Source organism: Hemicordylus capensis, chromosome 2 (assembly GCF_027244095.1).
Source record: "Hemicordylus capensis ecotype Gifberg chromosome 2, rHemCap1.1.pri, whole genome shotgun sequence".
Classification (NCBI taxonomy): domain Eukaryota; kingdom Metazoa; phylum Chordata; class Lepidosauria; order Squamata; family Cordylidae; genus Hemicordylus; species Hemicordylus capensis.
Genome location: NC_069658.1, coordinates 188,912,689 through 188,929,974, shown reverse-complemented (window position 1 = coordinate 188,929,974; position 17,286 = coordinate 188,912,689). Strand labels below are relative to the sequence as shown.

The window sequence follows — 17,286 nt, the reverse complement described above, 5'->3', positions numbered from 1 at the left end:
TGAAACATTTTACATCCAAATATCTGATTTCAGCACATAATAATCAAAGACCTAGCAAATCCACACAAAGGAGAGTAGGAGCTCCAGCGTTGCTTCACACACTTGAATTGGCCTTGTTGGGGGACATCAGGTATCAGATAGGCACATGTATTTATGCTTAAGAAATGCAAGCTGAATTAAAGGAAAACCACTTGTTCTAGTAAGAATTAATCTGCCTGCTTTCCTTTCACTATCCCTACAACTGGACTAAATTTGGATCAAATCGGTTAGGCAGTTCACAAGTTAGCCCACTTTCACCTCAAATGTTCATGTTTCCACCATCTTGGATTGGGGTGGATGACATCACTACAGACTACACCATTGAGGCATCCCTGTGTGTCCCTACAGCTGTAGCAAAACTTGGTTCAGGTCAGTTAGGCAGTTCACAAATTAGCCCACTTGTACCTCAAGCATTCATGCACCTGCCATTTTGAATTGGGATGGATGGCATCATCACAAATTACACTGTTGAGGTGTCGTATGTGTCCTTACATCTGTACCCAATTTTGTTCATAGTGGTTCAGGCATTGTGAAATTGATGGGACGGCACACACACACACACACACACACACACACACACACACACACACAATGCTGGGTGATCTCATAAGCCTACTGGAAAGTAGGCTAAAAATACTAGTCTTTAGATGATTCAAGACTTTATTGCCAAAAAAACAAACTAACATAACTACTGTTCTAGAATGCATTGGAGAAAAGGTGTGTGTACTGATCACAAGCTGGTCAGAGCAGCATACAGTCAGGGACATGAGTGCACCCCTGGGCAGCATATCCCCGCTGTAAAGCCTCCAGAGCAGCTGGTAGAGCCAGGGCTAAATGCTAGTACTCAGCTGGCAGGACCTCTTGCACTGTCAGCTCAAGACTTGACTACTTTCATAGTTGGCAGCAGTGGTGGATGTGCTGCCTGCATCCTAGTGAGCTTCAAGTCCAGAATTTGCTATAGCTGAAAAGTTGGAGCTTCCATTTTAAGGGATGTTGTCTAGGTAGCAAGCTGAGTGCTGTTCCTATTGGCAGATTTTGACGGAGCTGTCAGATGGCAATGCTCTCTGGAATCTGTGCTCATTGGCCTGAAGCACCCACCATCTTCTGTAAAAGAAAGCAGGAGGAGGCTACTGACAGGCTAGCCAGCAGCTTGTGTTAGGAATTCCTTGGCTGTGCCTGTGCCCCTGAATTTGCCTTTTCTGTTTCTCATTACAACTTCTGTTTACCCCTTTCCCAGTTCCATCTGCTCTGAGCTTTCCTGGTCTTCTTGATCCTGCTCAAGTGTATCTTTCCAGCTTAGTGCTCTTTGGAGACCTTTTCTTACAAGAGGAATTTGGAAGTCCATTTTAGGCCAGATACGTATTTACCGCTGTGATGGCTATGCTTTTAACAGTGGCTTGAAGCACAGATAGGAGGAGGGGATGTTTGTCTTCTTGCTGTGGAAACATTTCACCTGCTGATTGCTGTAGCTAAGAGTGCAAGAACAGTCCAGGCCAGTTTTTTTACATGCTGTTGGCAACCTGGGGTGAGATAGTCAGTAAGCCTCCTGTTTATGCTGGCTGCCTGGAGGTGCAGTACTGGAGAGGCTGTTGAGTATCCTACAGACTACGTTATGTTTCTGCTGGGCTGTTTGGCTTGGTGAGTCACAGTTTGTGCAGGTCTATTCTAGTGAAGGCAGTATATGCATTGGAAGGATCAAGTTAAATTATCCTCTTTTTTTGTGTACTTTATATCTGCAGTAGGCTTTGAGAATGTAACAAATGAGGAGTATTTCCTCCTGTATGTTCCCTCTGATGCACACAGATTATCATCACAGGTCCTGCTCCAGGTCCTTCCATCGCCTGAGGTGTGGTGGGTGAGTTCAGTGAGCAGGGTCTTCTCAGTTGTGGCACCCATATTATGGACTGCCCTTCCAGGAGAAAGCTGCTTGGCCTTATCTTTTATGTTCATTCTGTCACCTATTCAATATCTGGCTTTTTACAGAGACGGGGTGGGGGGGGCCTGATTGCTAGCTGTGTTTTTTCGTGGATTGTTTGATGATTTCCCTGCTGCTATATGGTTTTCTGTGTCTTGATTATTATTATTGTTCTTGTTATTATATTGTTAGCCACTTTGGACTCCCCCCAAAGTAAAGGTAAAGTGTGCAGTCGAGTCGGTGTTGACTCCCGGTGACCACAGAGCCCTGTGGTTGTCTTTTGTAGAATACAGGAAGGATTTACCATTGCCTCCTCCCACGCAGTAGGAGATGATGCCTTTCAGCATCTTCCTGTATCACTGTTGCCCAAAATAGGTGTTTCTCATAGTCTGGGAGACATACCAGCGGGGATTCGAACCAGCAATCTCTGGCTTGCTAGTGAAGTCATTTCCCTGCTGCACTATTAGGTGGCTTCCCCCCAAAAAATTAGCAAGATCGGTTTTTTAAAATAAGTAATGAGAGCCAAGTATATTATTATTATTATTATTATTATTATTTACATTTTATATTCCGCTCTTCCTCCAAGGAGCCCAGAGCAGTGTACTACATACTTACATTTCTCCTCACAACAACCCTGTGAAGGCTGGCCCAGAGTCACCCAGCTAGTATCCTGGCTGAATGGGGATTTGAACTCAGGTCTCCCCGGTCCTAGTCCAGCACTCTAACCACTACACCATGCTGGCTCCTATATCTTCTCCTATATATTTAATTCTCTTAAACATACCCGTCGCTAATCCCATGTGTGGCAGATCTCGTGAGAGAGCTGAGGATTAACGATGGGGACGGGAGGAGAAATGGCGGCCGCCAGGACGGCAGGCCGCTGTGCAGGGGAAGCAGCTGCCAGCAGGCGGCCGGCGGAGGAGAAGCAGTGGCCGGCTGCTGAGGGAGAATAGGCTGCAGGGTGGGGGAGAATTGGGACTGGAGTGGGGGGAGAAAGAATTGGGGCTGGAAGTAGGGAGAAGGAAATGGGACTGAAGAGTGGGGAGGAGAGACAGGGAGAACTAGGGGTGCAGATGCTCTGTGCCAGGTCAGCTAGTTCCATAATAATTCTTGTCAATCCAAATAACTGTGGAGTGGTTCTGAGGCTTTCTGATGCTGCCGGGGATGGGGATCCAATGACCACGGTCCCAGTTGTGTAAGCTGGCCCACACTTCAGAAGGGAGGCCTATGTTATGTTTGGAGAACAGTGTCCCCCACAGGCCCATCACTTGTGTTTTGGCTGCATTTGGATTCTGCTTGTGAATGGATTTGCATTTGGATTCTGCTTGTCAGTGGCATATCCAGCCTGGGCAGTGTCCTTGCACACACTGGTCATTTGTGCTAAATTTAATCCCCACCATTCATTACAGGAAGGCTCAAGAGGTAGATGAAAGCGAGGAGTGCCTCAAAATAAAGCCTGTGACCCAACTAGGCTGGCTCAAGATGAAATCATCTTCTTTTTCATCACTGTGTCATGGACAGGTCTTTGTGTATGATGCACACGCCCTCCAAATTATGTGCTTAGAATGAATTATGCTAATTGTGTTGCTAGCCAGATTGACCGGGGGTGAGGGGGTGGTGATTCTTTCCAGCTCCAAATATGGTGATAAATGCAAGGCAGAACCCATCCTTCCTGAAGAGAGAGTTTTTGTTTTTTAAACAATTGCAGGCCCACCAAACATAATATATCTAGCCTTGGCAAACATTCATGCCTCAGAGCCATGGTTTTTCAAGCTCTTTCTCCCTTCAGGAAACTTTTTGTGTGTCAACTTGTCAGCCTAGGAACCCCTTCAGGTGTGCTATAGAACTCTTGCGTATTGCAGACGATTCTGGGGAGCCTTGGCTGACCAGGCCTGTTGGGCCTCACTGCCACTCCATATGAACAGAACGGGAGTACACTCCGCACCTTGTGGCTGCACATTGCAGGGGAAGATTGAGTTCGTCAGCCATGACTGATCTTCTCATGGAGGAACCCCTGCAAAGTTTCTGAGGAAGTCCAAAACTCCCTGGAACGGTTTGAAACCGTCTTATCTCAGAGGAAGGGAATAAGTATCAGGGAGGAGTTATGGGTTAGGGTGGGAACCTTTCTGGAACCCACTCAGCCACACAAACGCTTTCAAACAAAAATAGAATTTTTCGTAAAGATGGCATTTCCCCCATGGCCATGTACCGCAGGGGAAGCAGTTCGTAGCTAGCGGCCACCCCTATTGCCATGTGCCCTACATGGCCTGGTTGCCATCGCCAAGTGGAGCCTGAGGAGGAGGGTGTGGGTGTTTGTACAGACTTTCGCCTGTAGGGAGGGAAAGTGGACTTTGTTTGGGAGGAGCACACTGCTGCTAGGCTGTATCTTTGCAGAGGCCTGCCGCAGCTCATGCAGATGATGTCACCTGCCTGCACAGGCTCACTGTAAGCCTCTGTGCCAGTACAGAATAGCAGGGCACCCACTGCGTGAATGGACTCCTGGGAGGTTGCTCAGCAGTGGCAGCCCGAACATGCAGGGGCCTTCCGCTTGTCTTCAGAAATAGCTCTCCTCACAACCACTTCCAGAGGGTGAACTTAGTGTGCTGTGCAGTGGTTTTAGGAAAGGAGCGGCTCTGGATGGATTTCGGCAATTGAGAGCCTCATGTTAGTTAGTTAAAACCTTACAAAATGGCACCTGTGCTTTCTGTGTGTGTCTTTCATTGCCAAGCTGCCATTTGAGAATATCTTTGAGGAAGTGCCTCTGTTCCTTGGCCCTCCCCTGTCAAGGGCTTCCAAGCACACTTGCTCCATTCCTCTTGGTTGGTAGTGCCAGGTAGAGTCTGATCGGCTGTTTTGTTCTGGCTCTCCATACAAGTGATGGGTTGTGGAAATGCTGAGGATATATAGTGTGAGAGGGCAGCATAGCGGACACCTTAGAAGACAGAATCGAGATTCAGTCCAGTCTGTAGGGGCTTGAACGCTGGGACCAGAACCAACAAGATGAAGTTCAACACAGACAAATGGAAAGTCCTGCACCTGGGTAAGAAAAATCAAATGCACAAGAATAGGATGGGGGGCAGGGGAGACTCGACTGGGCAGCAGCATCCGTGAAAGGGACCTAGGTATCCTAGTGGACCACAAGTCGAACGGGAGCCAGCAGTGTGATACAGCTGCTAGAAAAAGCCAGTGCAATCTCGCACTGCATGAACAAAGGCATAGTGTCCAGATCTTGAAAAGTAATCGTTCCCTGCTCTTCTGCACTGGCCCTCCCTCACTTGTCCAGTTCTGGGCGCAGTATTTCAGTAAGGAGGGTGTTGGTAAACTGGAGCTGGTTCAGAGGAAGGTCACAGAGATGACGGGGGGTCTGGGAACGAAATCCTGTGAAGAATGGTTACAATAGCTGGGAAGGTTTAGCCTGGAGAAAAATATCTGAAGGGTTTTCGCACAGAAGATAGAGCAGATTTCTTCTCTAGGACAGGGCTAGAACCCATGGGTTGAAATTACAGGAAATCCCATTCAGGCTAGAAGGAAGGAAGGATTTCCTAACTGCAGGGACTGCCTGCCTTGGGCAGTGGTGCCCTCTTCTTCTCTGGAGACCTTCCACAGAGGCTGGGTGGTCCTCTGCCAGGGATGCTCAGATTCCTCCACTGGGCAGGGGGTTGGACTAGAAGACCTCCCAGGTCCCTCTCACATTCCATGATGCTCTGAGTGTCTGGAGAAAACTCTGGAGAGTGCACCCTGAGAACACAGAGGGTGGCCATCGCTGCATTCCATCCAGATGCCATCCTCTGACTTCTTCACTCCCAGCATGTGTTTGGAAAGGAAGGGGAAAGGTGGATGGAAGTCTCTTCCTTGTGCTGAGTGCACGTGCCTGGCAGAGATTCCTTTTATTTCATTCTGTTACTGCCCGCTTTACTTTGGACCATCAGTAGCTGCCTTATACCGAGTCAGACCATTGGTCCATCTAGCTCAGTACCATCTACTGACTGGCACAGCGCCCCAGCATTTCAGGCAGGAGTCTTTTCCAGCCCTAAGAGGAGATGCCCAAGATTGAATATGGGACCTTTTGCATGCAGAGCTGATGCTCTGCCACCTAACTAGGACCCCATCCTCGGCTTTCCTAGAGCGAGTCAAGAAAGTGTGTGAATGCACGGGCTCCAGGTGATGGCTGCTTTTTGAGCCTGCTGGAAGATGGGTGCAGGCTCTCTTCTGCAGAAGGCCAGCCCAAGTGGGGAGGGCTGGGGACCGTTCTCGCTTCTCGCCAGTGGGGGAAGTGAGTGGCAGAAATGACCTGCAGCCACTGCATGTTGAAGCTGGGCCAAAGAGAGCAGTGCTGGGCAGGAGGTCGGCGTGCCAGTCCTCTTCTGCCCGCTGGCACATGTGACCATATGGCTGGGTGAGGAGGGCATGCCACTCTCTCCAGCCACTGTTGCCACCACCACTCAGTGTACCTCCTCATCCATGTAGACGATGCCATTGATAAGAAGCAGAGAGGGTTGCATTTCTTCCTGGGGCCTGCTTAGGCGCTCTGCTGTGTCCTGGCTTGGCTTTGGCAAGCTGCAGCTGCTGCTCATGGGGTTCTTGGAGGGATCTCCAGCCTTGGCCAGTTCTACTGACCTCCAGAGTGTAGGCAGCAGAGATCTTTCATTTTATTATGTATAAAATGTCCTTTTCACCTTGACCTAGACGGGAATTACAGCTAGCTCTTGCTGGTCCTTGGTTGTTTTGTTTTTTGTCTGTTCTATTGACTGTGTGCACTTTTTAATTGACTTTTCAAATAATTTTGTGATTTTTGAGAGCCACCTTGTGGCCCAGAAGGCAGGATTGGAATCTGATAAATAAGTTTAGCTGCACATGACCTCCTCTAGATCAAGTGCAGATTGCCCATGTGCCTAATGTGTTGGTGCCGTCACAGCTGAGTAATTATTCTTTTCTTTTGCTTTGTTGGCAGTGACTCCAGCCATCTTCACACCATGGATCGGATGAAGAAGATCAAGAGGCAGCTGTCCATGACGCTGCGGGGGAGCCGGACAGTAGAGAAGAACCTCAATGAACCCATCAACATAGAGGAAAACAGTACCAGTGATAATGGTGAATTCTGTGGTGAGGCGTGGATAGGGAACAGCTCTAAGGTTCCACGTAGTTGGGAATGTACTGCGGAATGTGGCATCCAGTGCAGAATCTGATGGGTGCTTTGGAAACCTTAGTCCTGAAGTGGGTTTTTTTGCGGGGGCGGGAGAAGCAGATTTCTAGTCTTCAAGGTTGCTGAGGGGAGGAAAGCCATGTAGTTGTGTGGGCGGTTTTGTTCAAAGTGAGGATTTCAGTGGCCATGTGATGGGACCTCTTTGCTTTCTACAGTCATGAGTGTCTCTTGATTTCTATCCCCGCCAATTCCATTTCTCCCCATCTTCACAGGTTTGTTCAACATCTATTGCACCACTCTGTGACTCTCATGTTCTAACTTCTCAAAAAAGAAAGCATCTTAAAAATGAATTGTGGCAAGATGTAAACTGTGTAAAGCATGCTGATATTATGCAGCTTTTTTCATTTCTTTACCTGCCCTATCTTACAAAGACTTAAGAATGAGAACAATTAGCACACAACTAACAATAAATATTCCTGTCCCTGACCCAAATAAAACTGATAAATGGAGAGGATCAAGAGTGCAAATTACTATTATCAAATGCATGTATTAAGTAATAATATTTATTAAGTAGTTGTTATTTAGAAACAATTAGGAAGCCAGCATGATGTGGTGGCCAAAGTGTTGGAGTAGGACCAGGGAGACTCAAGATCATGTCCCCATTCTGCCATGAAACTCACTGGGTGACTCTGAGCCAGTCACGTATCTCTCAGCCTAAACTACCGCACAGGGTGTTTGTGAGGAGGAACATAGCCATGTAGACGGCTCTGGGCTCCTTGGAGGAAGAGTGGGATATAAATGTAAAAATAAATTAGTGAAATCAGTCAATTGTCCAACTCATCAGTGGCCACTCTGATGAGGCCGAATGCCCAATGGTACTCAGATCGTCTCCCTGAGTTATCTGTAAATGGCAGAGAACTGAGAGGAAATCTCTTATGTTGCATGTGGAGCAGGCAGACATTTCTGACTGCCTCAGAGCTTGGTACAGTGGAGAGAACAGTCCTCTCCATGCAGAGGAGGGATGAAGCAGGGGAGGTTCTCTGTGCCAGGCCAAGCTTTGCTGTGGTCAGAAGCAGCATGAGAGACTTCTGACTCCTGAAAACTAAGCACAATATACAGTACTTCCCCACTGCTGCCATCTTCCAGCACACGCACAGGACTTGTGAGGGGAAATGGTCGGTGGCGAGCAGAGTTACTAGCTGGCTTCTGAGCCATGCCAAAATTTGTGGACCTCTCCTCTTGGAATTTAGTGGAAGAGATGAGGAATAGTTGTCCATGGGAAAGGAGAAAGAGCTGCTAAGAGAGAAATCATCCTCACTACCAGGAGTCCCTCCTAATCCTGTTCTAACCTTAGGAGTATTCAGCTGATATAGCCTTTGCCATTTCAAGGTTATCTCCACAAAAATGTGGACTAGAAACCTTCTTCTTCTTTTTAAGAATAGAAGTGGAGATTCTGAGGAATCTGAAAGATATACAGGAGACTGCACTAGAAGGCACACACTGTGGTTTGAGACCATGCAACAAATGTAGTTTGAGTACTAGACCTGTCCTGTCCTTTGCAAAGGAGGAGTCAGCTCAGGATGATCCCATTGGGTTAATTGTAACTTATTTGGGGGTAGGACATTTATAGTCCTTGGGATGGGGGTTTCTCCAATTACCACAGCTGTGGGGAGAAGGCCATCCCTCTTGGATAAGTCCTGCTTCTCCATTATATTCCCTTCATGCCTCTGCTGAGGGCTCACTTTTGAGTTTAAATTCCTTTCTGGTTTGATTTTTGTTTTTTTCTTCCTTCATATTTCTCTTTTCTGTTCTTTTCTTTTTGTTTGTTTTATTTCTGCCCTTCCTTATACTGTGGTGGTATGTCTCTCCTCTGCACTTGTGATATCCACTCCCCATCTCTTTGTACATTTTATTTCTGTTTGTGGATTTTTTGCTGGATATTCCCTTTTCCCTCTATGTGTGTGCTTTTCTCATGTGTGTTCACACATTTCCCATTCCTTGGGTGTGCGCATGTGATTTACCATTCCTCTCCATGCACCCTTTCTATGCTTATATTTCCCCATCTGTCCTGAATTCCTTGAACTGCTCTTTGTGGTCGGACGGGTGGGTGGATATTCTTATCCCTTTTCTCCTCCTCTTGGCCTTTTTCCTGGGACTTCCCCCCTCCCCGCGTGGCTTCTGCTTCTCACTGGTGTCTCCCCTCCTATCACTCCCCTTCTTGTTGACTTTCTGTTCTCCACCTCCACATGTGGCACGTGCCCCCTCCACTTGTTTCTCCCCACACTTCTCTATTCCTGCACATCCCATATCCCTTCCATAATTCCTCCCAACTTCCACCCCCTGTCTGTCCGTCCATTCGTCCATCCATGGGCTTCCCCTTCCCCCCCTCCTCCCCCCCAGGCCCCACAGTGAAGAGTGTGCGCCCCAGCACCTCCCGCAGCGTTCACGCCTTCCTGCACCACTACGCAGGCTCCTTCCGCAGGCCCCGTCTGGCCGTCAGCCGCAGCCTGAGCGCTCACCTCAACCGCACCGCCCGACTAGGTGACTATTGCACCTCCCACTGTGCCCGCCAGGGCTCTTGCCTGTGGGTAAGGTCTCTGCCAATCCTGGTTGGCCTGAAGAACAATTTTTCAGCAGTCCCAACAAACTTGCTTACACTGAATTTGAGTTGGCAGTCTCCTGGGCAAGGAGGCCAGGTAGCCCGGAGTGCTAGATATCTGTTCCTTTGAGGGCTCCAGGAAGGGTGTGATAAGGGTGCTGGGGGCTAGGACTTCTCGGTCTGAATCCCAATGAACTTTTCCACAGGTTTTAATGTTTTGCAAGCACAAATCGGAAGATGCATCCATGTCTTCCTATTGTGTCTATTGCACCTTTTGAATGGTTAGATGTGTTTCAGATTCCTGAATATTAGCCTTAGCTGCTTCTCTATACAGTTCATGGTTTCTGCTGTAAAACTGAGATGAAATCAATGTGCATCTAACTGTTCAAAAAAAGCATTGAAGCAGCTCATAAGGCAGCAGTTATGAGGTCTCTGTTACTTCTTAAAGGATATTCAAAAACCCAGAGATCCAGTGCCTAAAGTATTACATGTGAATCTGAGTTCAAGGCCTACCTTGGACTTGCTACATGGAGTTGAGCAAATCTCTAATTCAGAATCGCAATCATCAAAAGGGAGTTAGAAATAAAAACCCTGAGGTTGTTAACCCTTAAGGGTTGATGCTGCATTGGAATTTACATATTAGCAATATGATATAAAGTGTTTATAAGCAACACTAATAATCAACCCAAGTTTCTTACAAGGGAGAAGATTTTATTGACTTGGGTGGGTAAAACAGAGAACTCTAACTGGGTGTGGCATGTTGTCCAAAGTGAGTAGATCATAGATTGTGTCTACACATGCTGCAGACTGAGATGGTAGAATGGACCGTACCACTAAAAGAGAGTCCCGGCAGGGAGGGCACGTTTGCATATTCCCCTATGAAAAAATCCCTCCAGATAGAAAAGTGGCGTAGCAGGTAGAAAGGTCCTAGCCCAGTCCTTTGCCTGCTGTGCTGGTCTTCTGTTTGCAAGGAGTTGTTAATGTAGTGGGGCATTCAAACCTGTGACACTGCTTGCCTGCAGTCGGATGCAGTCCATTCCTACCTCGCTATTATTCAGCATTTGTAGACCAGGCCTTATTCTTGTCTGTGGGAGGGAAGTGTTTGGATACATCATGTCCCACAGAATAGATGCTGGGGTTCCCCCCCCATGAAGATGGAACGTTTCTGCTAAGAGCTGCAAGAGCTGTATGTGCAATATTTACATAGTGATCCATCAAAGGTTTATTGCTTCCTAAAGTCATTTTAAAGGACTTTAGAGGGAACTGGATGAGAGGGAAAAGGCTGCTAACTCTCCCTGTGGTATCTGCCTCCATCTTTCCTTGGCACAGAAATTGTCCATGAAGACCTCAAGATGGGCTCAGATGGTGAGAGTGACCAGGCGTCAGGGACATCATCGGATGAGGTGCAGTCCCCAGTCCGGGTGCGCATGAGGAACAACCCAGCACGCAAGATCTCTACTGAGGTGCGAGCATTAAAAGTGCTGGTGCAGCGCTCCAGGCAGTTTGCAGTGAAGGGACTTCTGGACCTCCTTTCTAGCATGAATAGCTGTTTCGAGAGCTCTGTGAAAGGGACATCTAGAAATCATTAGTGATGTGCACGAACTGGTCCTCAGGCCATGTTAGAGGCCTGCAAACTGGTTTGCAAGTGGCCCGGTCTGGCGGTTCGACACTGGGGTGGGGTGGGGGGCGTGTCTCGCTTTAAGGGCGGCAGGGTTGTACTTACCCCTCCCGCCACTTTTCCCTCTCCAGCACTCCATTTTTCAGCGAAATTTTTGGGGCGTAGACAATACTGAGCTAGGTGGACCAATGGTCTGACTCAGTTTATGGCAGCTTCCTGTGATCCTATGACGTTACCTGTCACAGATGTAACTGAAATCTGGTTGAATTTCTATTCACTGTATGTGAAAGATTAGGAGAGAATGAAAAATTCTTCTAGGTTTCACATTTCCCTATTGCCTATAACACAAAAGCCACTTCTTCCCTAAAGGCATTTTAAAAGTAGAGGCAGGAAAGTGGAGTGGCTCCTTCATATCAACCATGATTTAAAGAAATGAGAAATCGGATGGAATCCCACTTTGGGACTGACAGTCGGAATGTGTATAACTGCAGCTTTTATAGGGAGGTTTGGTAGATTTTCCAGAAATATCAGAGTTGAAGCAACAGAAATACTAAAACAATAGAACAACGGCAAGCCAAGTCAAAAGAGCATCACCAAAAGCAGACCTCTAAGACCATCCAAGACCACTGAATTGCTTCCAAAATGTCTATGGGCATTAAAAGGCCTTTCCTGCCCTTCTGCTTGCCTAAAGGGGCCTAGGCTGATGAAAGGAGCCTAGCCTTAGGAATGGAGACCTACAGAATGGGTGCTACAACAGTGAAAGCCCTGTTCCTTCTAAGAGTCAACCAGGCCTCAAGAAGGCATAGGGCATTGCTGGTGGTGTCCTCTGAGTTTGGGGGCAGGAATACTTGTTTGAGCATTTCCAGACTCCAGCTTTCTCTCCCTACTCTCACAAGATGGAAACAAATTTCTCTCACCTCCCCAGGACATTAACAAGCGTCTGTCGCTCCCAGCCGACATCCGTCTACCTGAAGGCTACCTGGAGAAACTGACCCTCAACAGCCCCCTCTTTGACAAGCCCCTCAGTCGAAGGTTACGAAGAGTCTCTTTGGTGAGTAACTGCATTCCGCACGTGTATCCCACCACTCCTGTTCGCCTGCTCCTCCCCTCCCTGGAGCTGAAGCAGGGACCTAGCAAGAGATGAGTAACTGCTGCTCCTGTTGGCTCTCTGCTGCAGCAACTCTCTGGGAGAGGACAGCCTGTCACACTCTTGTTTCTTTGTGTTTTCTCATGCAGTCAGAGATAGGTTTCGGGAAGCTGGAGACGTATGTGAAGTTGGACAAGCTGGGAGAGGTGGGTGCTCTGACCGTCCTTGTGGAGCATTGTGGGGGGTGGGGGTGGGTGGGCAGGAGGCAGGGTTTTGATAGGATTCCACAGTCTTGGAGGCACGTATAATAATCAAAAGATTGCCTTATCTTGGGGCACTCTGAGAAATCTTTGTTCCCATACTTAACCTAGAAGCAGTAGGCCTGGCCCGTCTGGTATGTTTTTCCATGTATCTTAATAGCACTCTGACTTTTGCCATCTCAGCGGCACCTCTGAGCTGATTTGGACTAGTCACTCCGAGAGAACCAGTGGACAGAGTCACAGATTTAGGAGTCTTGGGCTCAAATCCCCAGAGAGTCTTAGAGAGCCTTTTTCAGCTGCAGTTAAAATGTTCTTTCTTTAAGTGATGTGATGAGTTGCTAAAGCCAACTAATAGACAACTTGGGGCATAGAGAGGAGTGGTGGGTGGGGGAAAGGCAAGTTGACAAGAATGTTGTGCTACTTGTCTTAGTTATGTCTCGTTCACCCTAGGGGACGTATGCCACGGTCTATAAGGGAAAGAGTAAACTCACTGACAACCTGGTGGCCTTGAAGGAGATCCGTCTTGAGCATGAGGAGGGAGCACCTTGCACAGCCATCCGGGAAGGTACGTAGGCCTCACCTGAGAACAAGTGTATAAGCCAAATAAAGGCAAATGGCACAGCACTGAATAGTACAGAGGCACAGCAGGAAGACTCTTCTCTGGGTGTGTGCTTTGGCCCCACAGAAGCTTTTAATTAATTTAATTTTGTATGACACATTAACAGTTCTCTTGAAGTGCCCAGTTTGGGAATTATTGGACCAAGACAGAGACAGGATTCTGATGCAGATCTCACTGTGTTCTTTGCTCTTTTTCTTTCCACCTCTCTTACAGTTTCCCTTCTAAAAGATTTGAAACATGCCAACATAGTGACCCTGCATGATATCATCCATACGGAGAAATCCCTCACGCTTGTCTTTGAGTATTTAGTGAGTAAATTGGGAAGTGGGGACAACAAGTTGGAGCATATACCTCTTTAAAATGTTACATCCACTTACAAGAGCATTTTAAAAAACCCATATTCAGAGTTGCCAGGCTAATTTGAATAAAAATTATGTCAACCCTACAAAGAAGGGTGGTTTAACTGTCATGACTTTCCTCCCAATAACGCCTGGGAACTGTAATTTTTTGAGGGGGCTAAAGAAGAAAATCTCAAAACCATCACGAAGCATCAGTTTCAGTGAGAAGATGCTTTGACACTTCACCCGATTTCCGTCATATTAATTTTGTAACAAGAAAGAAGCCTCCTTCTCAAAGATTTATTTTCTGGAACACGATGATGATAATTAGCATTTGTGTCATGCAGCCTGAGAATGCAGAGTACTTCATTAACATTGTCTCAATAAAGAATACAACAGGCCTGTAAGGTGGGCCAGCATTATTACCTCCTTATTTCAGATGAGAAAGGATGGGCTGAGAGATATTAGCTTACTTCATGGCTGAGGTGAGGATTGAACTGGGGGCTCCCCTGCTCCCACTCTTAGCCCCACTATGTTACACCAGTGATGTAACATCTCAGATTTGGGGGATTGCCTCCTGGCAAAGTAAATATTTTGTTCTAGGAAAAGGGACCCTTGGGAAAGTATAACTTCATATGCAAGGATCCACTCTTACATGGCGTGGGAATCTACAATTTTACAATAGAGGCCAGTTTGTATCAGCTCAATGTAATTATGCATGTAGAGCACCATCAGTCCTGATATGGGCACAGCACCCCTATGTGGTTCTCATAGGATCCACTAGAGCTCTGTTCCCTCTTCCTCTGCTTCTACAGCATGCTGGGCCAATAACAGAATCAGGAGATCGGTGCACACCTTTCGTATCCCTGCGCCTTTCATAAAAAGAAGACATCAGGTTTCTCTCTTATCCCAGTGCAAGTTACTCAAGCTTAGTAAAGTTATACAGAGTTAGTGTGTGTGTCTGTCTGTCTGTCTGTCTGTCTGTCTGTCTGTCGGGGGGTGGGGGCTAGATATGAATACAGGAGGTATACACAGATCTCCTGATCTCTGAAATGGTGTGCGCGTGCTGTCCAGTCATGGGGCGTGGCTATGGGAAGGGATGACTGAGTCATTCTATAACTTCAGCGATAGGCACCATTGAGTTCAATGGGACTTGCTCCTAGGTATGCAGCCTTGATTGCATAAATACATCAGATTTGATTTACTAGGCATAGCTGAGAGAGAGAAGAAGTCAATCCCATATCCTTCTTTTCCCTAGGATAAAGACCTGAAACAGTACCTAGATGATTGTGGCAACGTAATAAATATGCACAATGTGAAGGTAAGTACTGACTCCCATCTGATGCCATTTCAGGGGCTACTTTGCTGCAAGCCAAACCTGGGCTAAGTAAATCACTGCTCCACATGAGGGCCTGTTTTGGAACGTGATACCTTCTGTGCACATTTGCTTTGCTGCTGATCTCGTTATAGGTGGCGACACTGTCAGGTGGATCTAGAACTGCATTAAGAAAAGAGGACTGTGCTACCAAATAAAAACTCTGAACAAATTGTACAAATGGCACATGTTTGCAACAACTTACTCCTTTTGTGCATGCTGTGCTGATGAATGAGAACATAAGATATGCCTGGCTGGATCATGAAGAATTGCAGGCTGTACACCATCCTAGTTGTAGGGTATGGGAAAGGGGTTTGTACCTAGTGAGACTGATCGAGATATCTTTCTGTCCTCTCTCAGCTGTTCCTGTTCCAACTGCTGCGTGGCCTGGCCTATTGCCACCGCCAGAAGGTGTTGCACCGAGACCTCAAACCTCAGAACTTGCTTATCAATGAGAGAGGGGAGCTCAAACTAGCAGATTTTGGTGAGTGAAAATAAGTTCTCCTTCCTTGCTCCCTAGAGTTCTCCCTTACGGCTTTTGATGATGGTTTTTAAAAATTATTATTAATATGCTTTTAATTCTCCCAGGACTGGCCCGGGCAAAATCCATTCCCACCAAGACCTACTCCAATGAGGTGGTGACACTTTGGTACCGACCACCTGATATTCTGCTGGGCTCCACAGAATATTCCACACAGATTGACATGTGGTAAGGTTTTCCTGCAGACTTGTGGCCAGAAATGTTATGGAGGGGGTAGCATTGGAAAGAAAAGTTGTTTATGTAGATCTTCTGTATTAACTGTCCAGGACAATACAAGGCAGGAGCAGCTGGGTAGAATACTGCTTGCCTGAATGTTGGGTTGGGAGCTGAGGACCAGATGAAGTCCTTTACCAGGCTGGGTTTAGTCCATGGGCTGCCAGTAGCTGATCCTTAGCTCTTCTTTTAGCAAAAGCTGAAAACTCAGGAGTGCGCATGTAGGTGGGATCCTAGAACAGTGGCTTTTAAATTACTACGACTACTACTACTACTACTACGGATATTTATATACAGCTTTCCCACAAAAATTCTCAAAGTGCTTTACATAGAGAATTAATTAATTAAATGCATCCCTGTCCCCAAAGGGCTCACAGTGTAAAAAGAAACCATAAGATAGACACCAGCAACAGCCACTGGAGGGATGCTTTGCTGGGGATGGATAGGGCCAGTTGCTCTCTCCCTGCTCAATAAAGAGAATCACCACATTAAAAAGGTGCCTTTTTGTTCCTTGTTAAAATTGTGCTTGATCTTCCGCTGACTCCCCAGTCAGCTGAAGTACAGGGGATAAATTGTGTTCTGGGGAATCCTGGGGTTCCTTGGAAAGCTACCTCAAGGAAAAGATCAGTAATAGTGGACAAACTCCCCTGAAAGACAACTTACCCATTCACTTCCAGTATTTCCCTGCTGAAATAGGAGCCTCCCCATCTCTGACAGCTTTTAAAAAATTTTTAAAGATGCATTTATTCACCCAAGCCTTTTGACTATATTTGTGGCTTTAAATTGTTGTAATGTGTTGATTTTTGTTTTAATTTGTTTTATGTTGTTCTAAACTGCCCAGAGACATAACCTTGGGGCAGTGTACAAATATCTCATTCAGTCAGTCAGTCACTCCCTCTGCAATGCACAGACACAGAAGAGTGTTGAGTCTGTCCTAGAGAGCACTCTCAACTGCTGCTTACTGGGCAACAAGGCACCTTTGAACGTGGTGGCTCTCTTACATTAATTCCTCCCAGCATAGCATCTCTCCAGTGGAAACTGCTGGTGTATGTTTTAGATTGTGTGCCCTTTGGGGACAAGGGACCATTTTTCTCATACATTTTACTATGTAAACTACTTGCGAACTTTTTGTTGCTGAAAAGCAGTACAGGTGGACCTCAGTATTTGTAGGGGTTCCGTTCTGCGGCTGTACCACGGGTATGGAAACTACAAATATTGGATCATTGATTCCTATGGGATCGCAGGGGTTAGGTTCTCAGTCAGCCATTTTCGGCTGAAAATGGCCGGAAATTGGCCAATTTTCATGGATGGGAGCTCCTTACCTGTCTCTGCTGTTCCCCCCAGTCGCACTGCATCCCTTAAGTGGCTGAAAATTGCCCAAAAATAACTTGGGGTGGTGGGGGTTTTTGTGTTTTTTTTAATGGGAGCCATTTTGTGGCTCTGATTCCTAAAATGGTGGCCAGAAATGACCTCTGTGGTAATTTCCAGCCACCCCCAACACATGGATAAATGAGGTCGACGTGTTTTTTCTCCCCCACC

General features: G+C 46.8%; 1 protein-coding gene across 6 annotated transcripts in view; it reads left to right on the top strand.

The window, feature by feature from the left end:
- Positions 1-17,286, top strand: part of CDK16 (cyclin dependent kinase 16) — a 66,040-nt gene that overhangs the window by 30,268 nt on the left and 18,486 nt on the right. For 2 of the 6 annotated variants that reach the window (XM_053300705.1, XM_053300706.1), the window contains exons 2-11: positions 6,906-7,045; positions 9,498-9,638; positions 11,026-11,159; positions 12,240-12,365; positions 12,551-12,607; positions 13,112-13,226; positions 13,494-13,588; positions 14,877-14,939; positions 15,354-15,477; positions 15,582-15,702. In XM_053300705.1, coding sequence (XP_053156680.1) covers positions 6,928-7,045; positions 9,498-9,638; positions 11,026-11,159; positions 12,240-12,365; positions 12,551-12,607; positions 13,112-13,226; positions 13,494-13,588; positions 14,877-14,939; positions 15,354-15,477; positions 15,582-15,702 — 1,094 coding nt within the window. In that variant the 5' untranslated portion in view covers positions 6,906-6,927. Of the gene's footprint in view, positions 1-6,905; positions 7,058-9,497; positions 9,639-11,025; positions 11,160-12,239; positions 12,366-12,550; positions 12,608-13,111; positions 13,227-13,493; positions 13,589-14,876; positions 14,940-15,353; positions 15,478-15,581; positions 15,703-17,286 lie in introns of all 6 variants that reach the window. The other 4 variants (XM_053300704.1, XM_053300702.1, XM_053300707.1 and 1 more) reach the window with 3 other exon arrangements.